At 39.0% G+C, this 18,930-nt stretch overlaps 1 protein-coding gene across 2 annotated transcripts in view; it reads left to right on the top strand.

Annotated features, from left to right (window-relative positions):
- dock1 (dedicator of cytokinesis 1) overlaps nt 1-18,930 on the top strand; it is a 549,009-nt gene that overhangs the window by 211,524 nt on the left and 318,555 nt on the right. For both annotated transcript variants that reach the window (XM_059947697.1, XM_059947695.1), the window contains one exon: nt 1,485-1,580. In XM_059947697.1, coding sequence (XP_059803680.1) covers nt 1,485-1,580 — 96 coding nt within the window. The remainder of the gene's footprint in view (nt 1-1,484; nt 1,581-18,930) is intronic.

Below are 18,930 nucleotides of genomic sequence, written 5' to 3'. Positions count from 1 at the left end.
AACATAAAGCAGGAAGTTATAGGCCGGTGAGTCTGACATCAGTAGTGGGAAAGTTATTGGAAGGTGACTGGATATATAAGTAATTGGATAGACATGGACTGATTAAGCATAGTCAGCATCGCTTTGTGCGAGGCAAGGCATGCCTAACCAAACTTAGTGTTTTTGAAAAATTTACCAGGAAAGTTGATGAAAGCAAAACAGTGGATGTTGTCTACATGGACTTTAGCAAGACATTTGACAAGGTTTTGCATGAGAGGTTGGCCAAGAAGGTTCAGTTGCTCAGCATTCAAGATGAGCTAATAAATTGGATTAGACGTTGGCTTTGTGGGAGAAGCCAGAGAGTGGTAATAGATGGTTGCCTCTCTGAATGGATGCCTGTGACTAGTGGAGTGCCGCAGGGAACGGTGCTGGGTCCGTTATTATTTGTCATCTGTATCAACGATTTGCATGATAATGTGATTAACTAGATCAGAAAATTTCTAGATGACGTCAAGATTGGGGGTGTAGTTGACAGTGAGGAAGGCTGTTGTGCCTTGCAGAGGGATTTGTATCAGCTGGAAAAATGGCAGATGGAATTTAATGCAGGCACGTGAGTTGTTGTACTTCGGTGCGACCAATGAGGGTAGTTTTTGTACAGTGAATGGTTGAACATTAATGAGTGTGGTAGGACAAAGGGAACTGGGAATACAGGTCCATAATTTGTTGAAACTGGTGTCACAGGTAGATAGGTTCATAAAGAAAGCTTTTGGCACATTAGCCTTCATAAATCAAAGTATTGAATACAGGAGATGGGATGTTATGTTGATGTTCTATAAAATGTAGGTGAGTCCTAATTTAGATTACTATGTGCAGTTTTACCTACCTACAGGAAAGATGTAAGTAAGGTTGAAAGAGTATAGAGAAAATTTACAAGGATGTTGCTGTGTCTGCAGGACCTGAATTATAAGGAATGCTTGAATAGGTTAGGACTTTATTCCTTAAAATGTAGAAGATTGAGAGGAAGTTTAACAGAGGTATTCAAAATTCTGAGGGATTTTTACATTTACATAAGGTAAATGTAAGCAGGCTTTTTCCACTGAGATTGTGTGGGACAACAAGTAGAGGTCATGGCTTAAGGTTGAAAGGTGAAAAGTTTAAGGGGAACATGAGGGGAAACTTCTGTACTCAGAGGCTTGTGAGATTGTGGAACGATCTGCCGGTACAAGTGGTGCATGCGAATCCAATTTCAGTGCTTAAAGGAAGTTTGTATAGGCACATGGATGGTAGAGGTATGGAGGGCTATGGTCTTGGTGTAGGTCAATGGGAGTAGGTAATTTAAATAGTTTTGGCATGGGCTAGATTGGACAAAATACTTGTTTCTATGCTGTACTTTTCTATGACTCTATGCTTTATTTCTTGGCAAAAAAATGGTTATGGATAATAAATACCAATCTATTGTTTCCATCATTGCCTCTATTAATATACTGCATTGATTTCTAACTTAGGGACCAACACAGCGACATGTCCAGATAATAATGGAGAAGCTGCTGAGAACTGTAAACAGGACAGTCATCTCCATGGGACGTGATTCTGATTTAATAGTAAGTTCCTGTTGAAATCAGTGTTTGAAATTGTATTGAAGGTGTTGTAACTGGTTTTAAGTCATGTTAGCTAGATTAAGTATTGGTGCAATGCAAAATAATTGAAACCTTGATCCTGTACATTTTGAATGGCCATTGCCTGAAATGAAGTATATTATCTATATTAGAATGATTTCTAGGTTAGAGTTTGTTTTATGATAAGAGATTAAATAAGATTACCCTATCCCTTTTGGAATTTAGAAAAATGATATTATACAAAGTGCAAGATCCTAAGATGGATTGAAAGCATGGAACTCGATAAACTATCGATAAAAAACAGGCCACCACTCAGAGTAGCAATCCTCCACTACCACTCTCTGGCTTCTTCCATTGAGCCAAAGTCTAAACCAATTTACTACCCCTCCATGTATACCTAGCGATTGAATCTTCCTAACTAACCTCCCATGCGGGACCTTGTCAAAGGCCTTACTGAAGTCCATGTATACAACATCCACTGCCTTCCATTCACCCATTTTCCTGGTAACGTCCTTGAAAAACTCTAATAGATTGGTTAGACATAACCTACCACGCACAAAGCCATGCTGACTGTTTCTAATAAATCCCTGTCTATCCAAATACTTGTAGATCCTATCTCTTAGTATTCCTTCCAATAATTTACCTACTACCGATGTCAAACTTACCGGCCTATAATTTCCTGGCTTACTTTTTGAGTCTTTTTTAAACAACGGAACTACATGAGCTATCCTCCAATCCTCTGGCACCTGACCCGTGGATATCGACATTTTAAATATTTCTGCCAGGGCCCCTGCAATTTCAACACCAGTCTCCCTTAAGGTCCGAGGTAGTACCCTGTCAGGTCCTGGGGATTTATCTACTCTGATTTGCCTCAAGACAGCAAGCACCTCCTCCTCTTTAATCTGTATAAGTTCCATGACCTCCCTACTTGTTTGCCTTGCTTCCATAGACTCCATTCCAGTTTCCTTAGTAAATACAGATGCAAAAAACCCATTTAATATCTCTCCCATTTCTTTTGGTTCTATACATAGCTGACCACTCTGATCTTCAGGAGGACCAATTTTATCCCTTACCATCCTTTTGCTCTTAACATACCTGTAGAAGCTCTTAGGATTATCCTTCACCCTGACTGCCAGAGCAACCTCATGTCTTCTTTAAGCCCTCCTGATTTCTTTCTTAAGTATTTTCTTATCTTTTTTAACTCCTCAAGCATCTTATTTCCTTCCTGTTGCCCCTATAAATGTTGTACATCTCTCTCTTCTTTATCAGAGTTCCAATATCCCTCGAGAACCAAGGTTCCTTATTCTTACTCATTTTACCTTTAACACTGACAGGAACATACAAACTCTGCATTCTCAAAATTTCTCCTTTGAAGGCCTCCCACTTACCAAACATATCCTTGCCAGAGAACAACCAGTCCCAATCACGCAATCTGTCCCTTTCTCATTTCTTCAAATTTGGCCTTTTTCAAGTTTAGAACTTCAGCCTGAGGACCAGATCTATCTTTATCCATGATCAAGTTGAAACTAATGGTGTTGTGATCACTGGAACCAAAGTGTTCCCCTACACACACTTCCGTCACCTGCCTTAACTCATTTCCTAATAGGAGATCTAATATTGCATCCTCCCTAGTTGGTACATCTATATATTGATTTAGAAAACTTTCCTGAACATGTTTCACAAACTCTAACCCATCTAGACATTTAACAGTATGGGAGTCCCAATCATTGTGTGGAAAATTAAAATCCCCTACGATCACAACTTTCTGTTTCCTGCAGTTGTCTGTTATCTCTCTGCAGATTTAGTCCTCCAATTCTAGCTGACTATTGGGTGGTTTATAATACAACCCTAGTAATGTGGTCATACCTTTCCTGTTTCTCAGCTTCACCCATATGGCCTCAATAGACAAGCCCTCTAATCTTCCCTGCTGAAGCACTGCTGTAATATTTTCCCTGACTAGCAAAGCCACACCCCCCCCCCTTCATCTCTCTGCCTCTATCACATCTGAAACATCGGAACCCTGGAACATTCAGCTACCAGTCCTGCTCCTCCTGTAGCCAAGTTTCAGTAATGGCTATGATGTCATAATTCCACGTGGCAATCCAGGCCCTCAGCTCATCTACCTTTCCCACAATACTCCTTGCATTGAAATATACACACTTCAGAAGATTGTTGCCACCACACACAACCTTACTATTTATGACTTTGCATGAACTACTAACATCATTTATTTTACCCCCGTTCCACTATCTACTCTGGCACTGTAGTTCCCATCCCCCTGCAAATCTAGCTTAAACCCTCCCCAATAACACTAGCAAACCTCCCTGCAAGCATATTGGTCCCCTTGTAGTACAGGTGTAGCCCGTGTCTCTTGTACAGGTCCCACCTGCTCCGGAAGAGGTCCCAATGATCTAGAAATCTGAAACCCTGCCCCCTACACCAGTTTCTCAGCCATGTGTTCATCTGCCAGAGCACCCTACTCTTACCCTCACTGGCACGTGGCACAGGCAGCAATCTGGAGATTACTACCCTCGAGGTCCTGTTTTTCAACTTCTTACCAAGCTCTCTGTACTCACTCTTCAGGACCTCTTGACTCTTTCTACCTATGTCATTGGTACCGATGTGTACCACAACATTTGGCTGATCACCCTCCCACCTCAGAATGCTGTGCACACGATCAGAGACATCCCTGACCATGGCACCCGGGAGGCAACAACCCATCCGAGAGTCTCTGTCACGACCACAGAACCTTTTGTCTGTACCCCTGACTACGGATAGTCCCCTATCATTACCGCTCTTCTCTTCTTCTTCCCTCCCTTCTGCACTGCAGAACCAGACACAGTGCCAGAGATCTGACTGCCGCAGCTTGTCCTAGGTAAGCCATTCCCCTTCCCTCAACAGTATCCCAATCGGTATACCTCTTCTGGAGGGGAATGGCCACAGGAGAACCCTGCAATACCTGCCCCTTCCCCTTCCCTCTCCTGACGGTAACCTGTGCCCTGTACCTTAGGTGTAACTACCTCCTGGAAGCTACTATCTATAAACTGCTCAGTCTCCCGAATGATCTGGAGGTCATCCAGCTCCAGCTCCAGTTCCCTAATGCAGTTTATTAGGAGCTGCAGCTGGATGCACTCTTGCAGGTATCGTTGTCAGGGATGCCAGAGGTCTCCCTGACTTCCTACATCCAGCAAGAAGAGCATTCTTACATCCTGCCTGGCATATTCTCTAGTCTGAACAAAAACAAAAGAAAAGAAACTTACTGGAACCTACCCTCACCTCTGCCTGTTTCTCGCTGAAGCCTGATGGAGCCAAAGCTGTCCCACTCCGACTCAGTCCACTCCAACAATGGCCGCTGTATATGGCGGTCTCCCTTTTAAACCTTGGCGCGCTATGTCACACGCCTGCGCAGTAGAGCCTCTTTTTCCCCGATCAGTTAAAGAAAAGAAAAATGACCTTCCCTCCGTGATGCTTCAGTCTTTCACCCTCAGCCTCTTGCCTCGGTTGAAAATCATCTAAATCATTGATATACAGTATAAAAGAAGCAGTCCCAACACAGATTCCTGCAAACCACTAGTCACTGGCAGCCAACCAGACAAGGATCCTTTTATTCCCATTCAATGCTCTAACCATGCCAGTGACTTTCTTGTAATTCCATGGGCTCTTAACTTAGTAAGCAACCTCATGTGTGGCACCTTGTTAAAGTCCTTCTGATAAGTCCAAATATACAACATTCACTGCATCCCTTTTTGCTTTCCTACATGTCATCTCCTCAAAGAATTCCAACAGGTTCATCAGGCAAGATCCTGAAGGAAACCATGCCAACTGTGTCCTATCTTGTCCTGTATCACAAAGTACTCCGTAATCCATTCCTTAACAATTAATTCCAACATCTTCCCAACCACTGAGGTCAGGCTTAACTGGTCTATAATTTCCTTTCTGCTGCCTTCCTCCTTTCTTAAAGAGTGGAGTGATATTTGCCATTTTCTAGGTCTCTGGCACCATACCAGTGTCCAATGGTTATTGAAAGATCATTATTACTGCCTCCACAATCTCTACAGTTCCCTCTTTCAGAACCCTAGGGTGCAGTTCATCTGGTCTGGGAGACTTGTGTACCTTTAGGTCTTTCAGCTTTTTGTGCACCTTCTTGTAATAGTAACTGCACTCACTTCTCTCACACCCTTCTACATCTGGCACACTACTAGGTCTTACACAGTGAAGACTGATGCAAAATTCTCACTTAGTTCATCTGACAGCTCCTTGTCCCCTGCTGTTATTTCTCTGGCCTCATTTTTTAGCAGTTCAATATCAACTCTGATTTTTCTTATTTTCATTTGTTTGCGGACTTGAAAAAACTTCTACTGTCCACTTTGATATCGTTTGCGAGTAGGACCGATGAAGGGACTTGGTCCAAAACACTGACTGTACTCTTTTCTATTGATGCTGCTTGGCCTGCTGAGTTACTCCAACATTTTGTGCATGTTGCTATCCTGCACATTCCTCATTTTTCCTAGAAATTCCCTCCTTTGCTGCTCTGCTGTCATCCCTGCCAGCATCTGCTTCCAATTTACTTTGGCCAACTCCTCTCTCATACCACTGTCACTTCCATTACTCCACAGAAATACTGCTACGTCAGACTTTCTTCTTATCAGATTCCAAGTTGAACTCAATCATATTGTTATCACTGCCTCCTAAAGGTTCTTTAACCTTAAGTTCCCTAATCACCTCTGGTTCATTACATAACACCCATTCCAGTATAGCTGATCCCCTAGTGGGCTCAATGACAACCTGCTGTAAAAAGCCATCTTGTAGGCATTTAACAAGCTCAAACTCTTGAGATTCATTACCAACCTGATTTTCCCAAACGACCTACATGTTGAAATCTTCCATGATTAACATAACATTGCCCTTTCGACATGTCTTTTCTATTTTCTGTTGTAATCTGTGGTCCACAACCCAGCTACTGTTAGGGGGCCTGTATATAACTGCCATCAGGGTCTTTTTACCCTTACAGTTTCTTAACTCAACTCACAAGGACTCAACATCCTCCGGTCCTATTTCACATCTTTATACTTATTTGATGCCTTTTTTTTTTACTGGCAGAGCCACGCCCACCCCCTCTACCTACCTTTTTATCCCTCCAGTACAGTGTGTAATCTTGGATGTTCAGCTCCCAACTGCAACCATCTTTCAGCCATGTTTCAGTGATGGCCATAACATCATACCTGATAATATGTTAATAGTGCAACAAGATCATCCTCCTTATGTCTTATACTCCATGCATTGCGATATGTAATACTTTGTACGCTGCATTTGCTACCCTTTTTGATTCTGCATCCCTACTGGCTATACTTATGTCTCATCATCTGCCTGCCTTCAGGCAGTCTGACTGCAGGCTATCTTTGTTTTTTTTTACCATCCATTCTATCCCAAGTCTCACCTCCCTGCTAAATTGGTTTAAACACTCCCCATCAGCCCTAACAAACAAGCCCATGAGAATATTGGTTCACCATTGGGTTCAGGTGCAACCTGTCATTTTTGGACAGGTCAGAACTCCTCCAGAGGAGATTCCAATGATCCGAGAATCTGAAGCCCTGCCCCTTGCACCAGCTTCTCAGCATGCATTAATCTACGAAATCATCTTGTTCTACCCTCATTGGCACATGGCACAGGTAGCAATCCAAAACTACTCCCTGGGACGTCCTACTTCTCAGCTTTCTACCTAGCTCTCTAAATTCGCTATGTCCTTTTGTATTAGACAAAACTACTATGGGGAAATATTTCTTACATTCTACCTCATCCACTTTCAACCTCCTTTACTTCAGGGGATACACTTCCACCCAACCAGTCTCTTAAGTGTTTCAATGTACATAACAACCTGGTAAATTCCTTCTTCATTGCAATCATGCTCTTTGTTATAATGAGCAGAGCTGTATATAGTACTTCAACTATAGCTTTGTTCATATTTTATAAATTTCCTATCATATTCTGGAAGTAAGGTCATTCATGATGCAAATAGAAACCCTGGCCTGTGGTGTCTGCCCTGTAGCCCACTGCTTTGACTGTATTTTATTATACTCATTTCGTTATGCTACCTTACATTCATAAGGGAAGGAAACATATTGAGGAATGACAACTCAGGTGTTTAAATGCATACCAAATCATTTCTGCATTTTTGTTTTAATACTGGATTGTGATTTGGAACAATTATTCTCAGAAATTTAGTGTGGACTTATTGGATAAAAATATTGGTTGAATTGATGTGTGATATGTTAATATTCCTGTAAAAGATAATACAATTGAGGAATTTAAACTAGACAGAGCGTATTTCACTTTGGTTGAAGATTGTTCTTATAATCCCATCCTGGTGCTGTTGTAGAAAAATTGACGTAAACTAGACCTTTAAAACTTTTAGTTGAGGGTAACACAAGGCTTTACAGCAGACAATAGGATGAAAAAATATGTAAGAAAGTTTTGATAATGTCAAATTTAATTGAGTTGGAAGTAAAAGCATTTTGTTGGTTAAATGGTTAGTTATGTAATTTTACATTGTGATTTCTGATCCTGCACTTGTCATGAGAACCAATTTGATACATGAGTGTTCTCCAAGTGATCTGTTTTTAATTAATTTGCTTACAAGACTATATTTATTAAAAAGAAGTGTCGATTTCCATTTGATTTTCTATGTTGTGCCTTGTAGTCTTAATGTGCTTGTCACTGGAAGTCTTTTTTAATTTTGTTGTAATTGTATACATGTCTTGGAAGCATTTTAGAGGCGATGTCTTTTGCCATTATTTTGAACAAAATAAAATTTGCCAGGATGATGGATCAAAATTGTAATACTTCATGTGTGGATATGATATAGCTAACTCATTATTAATGTTATTATTTCAATGTGTTTGTCAGTGTTAATTTTTACGCCTATCGATAATTAACTTACTATATCAGTTTTGCAGATTTGGAATAATTTTTTTGAGTTCAGTCATTTTTTTCGAGGATTTGAGGGAAGATCAGAGATAATTGCGCAGCTCTATATGCCATTGAGGGCATGATGAGCCATCACCCTGAAGCCTTTCAATGAGTTTCAGCATTGTACAGCCAATGATCATCAAAGATTGGTTAAAAACTTTCATGTCAGGAATATGTGCATCTTGAGGGGACCCTGCAGATTGTGGCATTCCCCTGTTTTTGTGATCTTTTTCCTCCTTGTGTGGAGGTTGTGGTGTTGGAGTAGCCTGAATGAGGTACAAAAAATCATGGTGTATTTTGTAGTCCACTGTGCGCTGATTAAAGGTGAGATAAATGTGGTGATGGACGTGGGATTGTTTATGTTGACTGCATTGTACTGGATAACGTCAGGCTTATGTGTTCTTGGAATTGTATTCATCCAAGTAAATGACGAGTCTACTCTTGTGCTCCTAAGCTATGAACTATAGGTGATGGAAAGGCTTTGGAGTGAAGACATGAATATCTGCAGAAAACCAAAATTTTGACTTGGTCTCATAGCTACAGTCTTTAATATGACTAGTTGAGCTAAATTTTTGGTAAATGATGACCACCAGGGTGTGACTGATACATAATTCAGTTTTGCAGAAGGTAGGCGGATTGATTTTCTCTTAGAGGTGGTTATTGTCTGATACTTTATCTTAATTTGCTTTATTTGTTGAGGAACTTGTGAATGGAATTGAACATCATGCAATCATCAGTAAATATTCTTGTGACCTGTATAACATAAGGAAGGGTCATTGGGTCGACATCTATGCTGAAGAAATAGAATAGTGATATTCTTTGGCTGGAATGATTGGCCTCCAAACATGACAGCCTTCTTTCATTGTAGGAGGTATGACTTTAGCACCTGATCAGCTAATTAACTAGTTGAGCCAACTCCAGCACCTAATGCCTCAGTACCATATTCCTCCTCTTTCCCTGTACCTTTTGATGGCTTTTAGATTGTGCCGCTCCCAAATATATTCATTAACGTTGTCTTCATCTCCTTCTCTGGTAGAGAATTGCATGCTCTGTGTTTCCTGAGTGAAGAAATCTTTCCTCGCCTCTTTCCTAAATATCTTACTAATTCCCAGGGTTTGGACTCCTTATTTTAGGTGACCTCACATATTCTACCCTTATCTAATTTGTCAAGCCCTGTTAAATTTGTTTCATTGAGATCCTCTTTCATTTGAAGTACTGGTTAGTATTAGCCTAGTTAGCTTATTCTTTCCTCTTATGACAGTTCTGACATCCCTCTTTAGCAAGACATAGGCCTAGTCGGTGTATTTTAATCTTATATGAGACTTACAAAAACCCCTTGTGAAATTTGAACTTCACCACCCTCACTCGTCCACCTTTATCACTTCTACCATTTACAAACTCTAATAACCTTATCAAATATGATTACTATTTGTAAGTGTATATTCTGTTATTGCACCCTTTGCACCAACAGCATATGACATATTCTTCTGATCTTAATGACCAGTCTGTGATTCCCCGTTTTCCCCCCCCATTTTTTTAAATAGTGAAGTTGCATTTGCTAACTTTGGCTGTCCAGAGACTATTCCATAATTTAGCAAGAATTTTGGATAGTGGTGACTTAGGTCTCTGGAAGCTCGTCAGCTTCTTGGGATTTACCTACTTTAAGTGTCATTAATTTGTCTAGCTTTCTGACCAATACTAATTTAATTTACTTTCTCCTTTCCTTTGAACACTTGGTTTCCTAGCATTTCTGGGTAATTATTTGTTCCAGCTCTGTGGATATTGAGTCACTTGCACTTCAAACTAGAATTCTGCTCCTTTTTTCAATTAGTGAGCTATGATGACGTCTGCAGCAGGATGGTTCTGGTGAAACTCAAAATGATCATTGTGTGTATGTCATGTTATTGTGCGTAATTGCCACTTGAAAGCATAGTTGAAGATACCTTCCATTATGTTGTGCATAGTTGGTAGTTTTCTGGATTGGATTTGTGTTGCTTTTTCTGAACAGGATATTCCTGAGCAACTTTCCAAATGGTTGGATGTGTATCTGTACTGTAACTGGACTGGACTACAGTAAGTTCTGGAGTGTTGCTCTTTAATACCACTACTAGAATGTTGTTTAATAGTATCGCTCCTGTATCCACTACTTTGAGCTAACCTAGCTAATCATTCCTTGCAACCTTCTGCAAGAGCTGGAGGAGTATTAATATGAATTGGTAGCTGTTGCGATGCTGTTGTAACTCTTGCGTAAATCTCAGAACTATGGTCAATGAATCAGGGTGGCATATGAAAATCAAAACTGATGCCGAAAACCTAAATTAAAGCAAAAAAATGTTGTAAATACTTAGCAGGTTAGGCTCATCTTTGGGAAGAGAAACAGTTAATTAAAATTTAACATCGATGAAGGGCATTAACCTGAATTGTTAACTCTGTTTCTCTTCTTACAGGCATGGTCTGGACCTGCTGAGTATTTACAGAATCTTTTGCATATTAGACAGCACACTAATTGGCTTCAATTATGTGCTTATGTTGGATTCTTGATGAGTATATGTGTTGGTTGGGTGGCATTTCGATAGGTTTCAACAGGTACATTTAACGTCAGAGAAATGTATACAACTTATGGGTGATTTCACTAACTTCAACTGGGCAAATAAAATTAATTTCTACATTGGTCTGTTAGGGCTCACTTTAGACATCTCAGTAATAAGAGTTCACCTTAGTATGAAGTTGAGATGGATTGCACTGGTACAGTGTTGCCTGTTACAGAGTTAACAGAGCCTGTTAACCTCAGTGTTACAGAGGTTAAAGTAACTTCTGACTTCAGTGGGAAACAAGAGAAAATCTGCAGATGCTGGAAATCCACGCAACTCTCACAAAATGCTGGGGGAACTCAGTAGGCCAGGCAGCATCTGTGGAAATAAGTACAGTCAACATTTCGGACCAAGAATCCTGCCAAAGGGTCTTGGCCCAAATTGTCGACTTTACTTTTTTCCGTAGGTGCTGCTTGCCATACTGAGATCTTCCAGTATTTTGTGTGTGTTTCCTTACTTCAGTGGAACAGGTTTTATGATGTGGATCACTGCACATACCTTGCTGTATCAGCATCAGTCAAGAAAAGGAGATTTCCTTAACTTAATAATAAGCTACGTATTCTTGATGGGATAAAGTGAATAGCTATGATTGATTTATAAGATTATTTTTGTCAGGTCCTATTACGATTGAGGGATTTTTTCTGCTTCAGTGGATGTGTATTAATTCACATTGGCTCTTCTTTCCCAGGTCCCAAATTACTCCTTCATGCTTCTCAATTGTTTCTTTGCATCTTTGTCCCCTCAGAGTTATTGATGTGTTGTAGCCTCTGAGCTCTGGGTGTGTCAAGACAATTCCAAAGTCAGTCTGCTACCATCTTAAAAAAATATAGTGAGAGTTAAAAGACTTATGTCTCAGCAAGATCTAGAAAAACTCATCTGTGCATTTATTTGACTAAGCTTGACTACTGTAATGGGGTTTTTATAGGTCACTGTAAAAACAAATCCCTCAGACAGCCGTAGCTCATTCAGAATACTGCTGCTAGAGTCCTCACTAAGACCAAGAAAGGGGGAACATATTACTCCAGTTTTCAGATTACTATACTGGCTTCCTGTCCATCAGAGGATTGACTTTAAAATATTACTACTGGTTTATAAAGCACTGAATGGACTAAGGCCAAACTACATCTTCAATACACTGTTGAACCTTCCTGAGCTGGCAGTTCTGCTTACCATCCCCAGGGTCAAAACTAAACATGGTGAAGCAGCTTTTAGATATGATGCTTCACATATCTGGAATAAACTTTCATAGAATCTGAAGTCTGCCCCTAACTTTAAGCTCCTTTAAATTAAAGTTAAAACTTTTTTTAAAATTTGAATCTCCTGCACTGTAACTTCTATTCATCCTATCTATTTTTGTGTGATTTTATTCTTTTATATATTGTCTGAAATTTGATGTTTGATTTTTATATCTTGTTCTATGTAAAGCACTTTGAATTGCCTTGTGTTTGAGAAAAGTGCTATACAAATAAACGTGTTTGCTTGTATAAAAAAATTGCATTTTATTTGACAGCACCCACTATCCTAACCAAAATCAAAAGTTACATTCCAAACTTTCATGCCTTCTTGCCTTTGCAGCTAATTCCAATGTGTATTATATAGTGTAAGCTTGCTATTTTGTTTCCTTCTAATTGCCCCACTTGGCTCAACGTACTTCAATGCCTTTAAGAACATGTTTGATTGGTGTTGCTTATTTAAATTGTTCCAAGGGTGGAAATAGATTGACTTCCTTGAAAAGGCATTGAAAAACATAATTTCATGAAATACATAAAATGTAAAAAAAATCTGATAATTCATCAAGCCTGATGATTTGGCAACTGGTTCACTGGGTGCGTTTCCTGTGATTTTTTAAAAAAGAAAATCACTGAAAATAGCTTTCCATGCTCATTTTAAACTCACCAGCATCTTCTTTCCTGTGGCACTTTAAACAAACTGGATTCCAATTTCCTGTACACCCTTTACACTCTGTGGGGCCATATTTCTTGCACTTTCTTTAGTTTCACCAGTTGTTGTTACCCTTTAAACACTTTAGGGGCTATGTTCCTGTGGCCTCTTTATACACAATTGATTCTGTTTCCCCAACTCTTTGAGTTCAAAAGTCAAGATGTTATGTTGCAACTTTATAAAACTCGAGAATTGCTTATAGATTTGGTTGCCGTACTACAGGAAGGATGTTGAGGCTTTGGAGAGGGTGCAGAAGAGGTGGAGTAGGATACTGACTGGTGGTATCGTGAAAAGCTGGATAAATGGGATGTTTTCTCTGGAGCAGTGGAGGCTGAGGGGAGATCTGATAAGTTCATAAGATTATGAGAAGCATAGAATATGAGTAGACAGGGAGTATCTGTTTCCCAGGGTTGAAATGTCTAATACCTGAGGGCATACATTGAAGGTGTTGGTAGGTTCAAGGGGGATGTGAGCATTAAGTTTTTCACTCAGAGTGGTGGATGCCTGGAATGCGCTGCCTGATATGGTGGTAGAAGCAAATACTTAAGAGGCTTTTAAGAGATGTTTAGGTAGGCACGTGGACGTAAGGTAGTTGGATATCGACATTGTGTAGGTGGGGAGGGGATTCATGTTTTGGTGATTTTGATCTGCGTTTTAGCTGATTCAGCACATCATTGTGGGCTAAATGGCTGTCCTATGCTGTATGGTTCTATGTTCTTTTAAATATAATGGGCCTCATTTGCTGCACTACTTTTAAACACAGTGGTCTCCGTTTCACACACTGCTTTTAAGAACACCGCTCCCTCATGGCTCTCTCCCCATTTCCTGTGCTCACTTTAAGCTCATCTGGTTTACTATAAAAAAAATTATAATACTATTGTGTCATATCCAAGAAGAAAGCAATTTAAAAGTATGCTGGTGAATTAATAGCAATAAAATTTCATCTGCTGGAAAATATGCCTCTCTGGAACCATTGAAATTCAGAGGGTGGAAGTCATAAAGTCAAGTTCATTATCATAAGTACTTCCTTGCAAAGGTGAAACACTTACTTGAAGCAGCATCATAGTGTGGTGCCTCATCCTTCTGTGATTCCTGCCCAATCATAGCAGTGAGAAGATGGCATTGTCATGTTAGCGGGGATCTTTGATGCCTTCTTGAGGCAGATCCTCATATAGACACTACCAGTGATGGGGAGTGGTATGTTTGTGATGTACTGGGCTATTGCGTTCATAGCTTACATTCTTGATAGTTTATCAAGAGGTTTACTATTGTTAAAGTAATAAAAAAAATGCACTGTGAGCATTGAACAGTTTTCATATGCAAATTAAATCCAATTGGAAAAACCTAGATAGAATGGAAGTGGGGATAATATTTCCTATAGTGGGGTAAGCTAGAAACAGAGGGCACAGGCTCAGAGTAGAAAGAGGTCCTTTTTAAACAGAGATGACAAGGAATGTCTTTAGCTAGAGGGTGGTGAATCTGTGGAATTCATTTCCATTGACAGCTGTGGAGGACAAGTCATTGGATATATTTAAAGCAGAGGTTGATAAGTTCTTCATTGGTAAGAGCATCAAAAGTTACGGGGAGAAGGCTGGATAATGGGGTTGAGGGAGATAATAAAACAACCATGATAGATTGGCAGAGTATACTTGAGCAGAATGGCCTAATTCTGATCCTATGTCTTAATGTCTTATGCATCTTTCACATTCTTGCATAATAGGAATATTTTTCACTGGGTACAATTTCTAATGAAAAGTTATGATTTAAATCAATATAATTATGAAAATATACATTCTATACCAGTTTGCCACCATAAAATGAAAGATGGTATTGATATTGATATGTCTAATTTTCCTGCTTATCATAAGTGAGATGTGGTATATGTTGCTTTTTCATCGAGTTTTAGGATTTTAGTGGGGTTCTTTCTGCTCCTGAAGCCAGGTTTTGGAGTTGTGGTATGCCTTCTCAACTTCTCATCAGTTAAAAGTGGTAGGCAGCAAGGCTGGCATGAGTATGCTGATGTTGATAGAGTTCAGGACACATGTTCTGTTTGGGGGATATTTTAAAATTTCCTTTCAGTGAGTATTTTCTGTCACTGTCTTTGAGTTTCACCTCTGTTCTTCATTCTCATTGGGATCGAGATTTTGGGATGTAGGTACATTTTGAAAGTTCAAATTAATTTTATTAAAGTATATTTATATGTCACCATATACAACTATTGAGATTCATTTTCTTGTGGGCATTCACAATAAATACAAAGAAACAAAAATACAAGCAAAATAATAATAATAATAATAATAAGTAAACAATAAATACTGAGTACATGATATGAAGAGTCCTTCAAAGTGAGTCCATAGGTTGTGGGAAGTTTGGTATTGGGGTGAGTAAAGTTATCCTCTCTGAGCCAGGAGTCTGATGGCTGAGGGGTAATAACTGTTCCTGAACCAGTTGGTGTGGGTCCTGTGGCTCCTGTATCTCCTTTATGATGGCAATGATGAAAACAGAGCATGGCCTAGCTGGTGGGGTTCTTTGATGATGGATGCTGCTTTCCTGTGACAGTGCTCCATGGAGATGTGCTTAATGGTGGAGGAAGCTTTACTGATGATGGACTAGGCTGTGTCCACTACTTTTTGTAGGAATTTCCATTCAAGAACATTGGTGTTTTCATACCAGGTTCTGATCCAACCAGCCAATATACTCTGCACGCACATCTACAGAAGTTTGTCAAAGTTTTAGATGACATGCAGAATCTTTACAAAGTTCTAATAAAGTTAAGTCACTGGTGTGCTTTCTTCGTAATTGTAGCTACATGCTGGACCCAGGATATATCTACTGAAATGATAAATAACACTGAGGAATTAGAAGTTGCTGATCCTCTCCACTTCTGATCCCTTGATGTATTCTGACTCATGAACCTCCAGTTCCTCCTGCTCTAGTCAATAATAATTATTTCTTTGGTCTTGCTGGCATTGAGTAAGAAGCTGTTGTTGTGGCACCATTCAGTCAGATTTTCATTCTCCCTCCAATATGCTGTTTCGTCACCATCTTTGATTCCGCCAATAGCAGTGATGTTGTCAAAAAACTTAAATATGGCATTGGAGCTGTGCTTAGCCTCATGGTCATAAGTATAAAGCAAGTAGAGCACAGGGCTAGTGGGGGCTAAACACATAGCTTTGTGGTACATATGTGCTGATAGAGATTGTGGAAGAGATGTTGTTGCCAATTTGAACTGGAATCTGCAAATGAGGAAATTGAAGATCTAGTTGCACAAGTAGCGATTGAGCCCTAGGTCTTGGAGCTTGTTGATTAGCTTTGAGAGGATCATGGTATTGAATATCAAGCTATAGTCAATGAGCAGCATCCTGATGTATGCATCTTTACTGTCCAGATGTTCCAGTATCCAGATATGTCATAGTTGTCAGTAAATTGCCGAGCTCTTGCATTCATACTATCCATTGTCTCCTTTTAGATTACAGATTTTGTGCTGGATCTCTGGCTTTGGAAACAGTGATCCCTGTTCTCCAAATCTTCTTTGCTACCCACAGTCAGTTTCTAAATGCAATGGAAAGTACTACTTATGCTGTCTACATAAAATTCTCTAAATATACTGGAAAGATAGTAAATCAAAGTTGGAGTCCTCTTGGCTAATGAACCAGCACTAAGGCTCAAGTTAAGCAACACACACAAAATGCTGAAGGAACTCACTAGGCCAGGCAGCATCCGTGGAAAAGAGTTGGTGTTTCAGGCTGAGACCCTTCATCGGTGCTGAGTTTTTAAGTTATGTTGTATTCTGTCTATTAATCTTCTGGCTTTTGGTTGGCCTTGACTCTGCCTTGTGCCAGCACTGGTCAATCTGTTTCATTGTGACTGAAATTAGATGCGGTGAATAGCCAAATGACTCTCAGGTCTGTTTTGTACTTGCTTAGCAGTTTTTCCTCATATCTCAAAAATAAAACAAATTCTCTAACTGTTATTGTAAACTGAAATGTCCTACAAATGTATTGGCCTTTGGAGTCATAGAACACAACAGCACAGAAACAGATCCATCTAGTCCATGCAGAACATTATTCTGCCATGAAACTGTCTTTAGTAAACCTTTATTCTTCTGTAAAGCACAAATGCAAGCTACAAAATTCTAAATCTAAATTGTTTTACATTTTGTCAGTGTATATGTGTCAACAAAATATTTGAATTTCTATAAACTGGACAGCTATGAAGCACTTTAATATCAGATTGCTTTTGTGGATTTACTTATTTATTCTACCTTGTTTATAAAATAGATTGCCTAATATTGGGTACCTAGTTAAAAGTAAGCTAAGCAAAACATTTGTTTTTTCGTTGGGGTACGAGTGCATTGATAATTTTGGCTTTCCAAATGACTTCACAGATCCTGGAAAGGATATGAATAAGTTGAATAGTTATAAGCTAATAGATTGCTTCCTAAGTAAAAAGTATTAATTTATTTCATAAATTACACACAGATAACCAGTGAGTGGCTTTGACTGACAGTGAATTACTTTGATTGACAACAATTTGATGTGTATTATTTTACTATTTCTGTCAAAGTATACAATCAATTCTGTAAGTCACAAAAGCAGAATTATTAATAATATATTAAAATGTTCATTAAAACTTACTTTTATCAAGTATATTTAGCTTTAGTGATATGTCTAATCTATTAAACTGGTATGATACTATCAGAATAAATCTCACTTCGTAAAAGAGAAGCTAATATTGGAAAAGTAATTCCTGTCAATCATATTTTCTAGTGTTACCTAATTTTGAAATTCGAGATGCATAGTCTTGATTACTTTATGGAAGAACAATAAAATGATGTAAATTTTGACTAAGAGAATGTAGACGACTATACACAACATATAATGCTTCTGTAATATCACTGCATGATGATATTTTAAAATTTTAACTTCAGATTTTTAAAAATTTCAAAATAACTTTTGTAAAACTTTTTCTGAGAAAATTTGTATTTGAATGCATCCGTTGTCTTATTCTTTAAAATGATATACTATAAATCTGCCTTTTGGGTCTGTTGTGCCATTTAATTAGTTGATGTATGATCAGCATCTCAATTCTGCTGCATTTTTCAGTGTATCTCTTTTGTCTTGGTTGAGTAACAATCAGAATCAGAATTAATATCGTTGGCAACTGTATGTCCTGAAATTTGTTGTTTTGCTGCAGAAGTAAAATGCAATATATAATTAAAAAACTATAATTTACAAAAATTTCATAAAATATAATTAAGTAGTACAAAGAGAGAGGGAAAATAGTGAGGTAGTCTTCATGGTTCTCTGTCCATTCAGAAATCTGATGGGGGAGGGAAAGAAACTGTTCTTGAAACATTGAGTACGTTTCTTAAAATTCCTGCACCCCCTCAGCTTTTTCCGATCCTGTGCAGTGTCTCTAACCATACCAGAAAGTGATGCATCCAGTTAGAATGCTCTCCATGTTACATCTATTGAAATTTGTGAGTGTCATCAGTGACATACCAAGCCTCCTCAAACTCCTGATGGTCAGCGAGGAGATCTTATTTTCAATCTACACAGACTGTGGTCTTCTGGTGAAGAAGTCAATGATCCAGTTGTGGAAGGAGGTACTGAAGCTCCGGTTTTGGAGCTTGTTGATTAGAGCTGAGAGTATGTTGCTGCTGAATGCTAAACTGTAATCAATAAACAGCAGTCTGATATATGGTGCCTATAAAAAGTATTCACCTCCCCCCACCCTTGGAAGTTTGCATGTTTTATTGCTTTACAACATTGATTCACAGTGGATTTAATTTGGCTTTTTTAATACTGATCACAGAAAAAGGGTCTTTCATGTCA

The sequence above is a fragment of the Hypanus sabinus genome, chromosome 22 (assembly GCF_030144855.1).
Source record: "Hypanus sabinus isolate sHypSab1 chromosome 22, sHypSab1.hap1, whole genome shotgun sequence".
Taxonomy (NCBI): Eukaryota; Metazoa; Chordata; class Chondrichthyes; order Myliobatiformes; family Dasyatidae; genus Hypanus; species Hypanus sabinus.
Note: the sequence above shows the minus strand (reverse complement) of the source record. Positions and strands in the feature narration are given on the sequence as shown.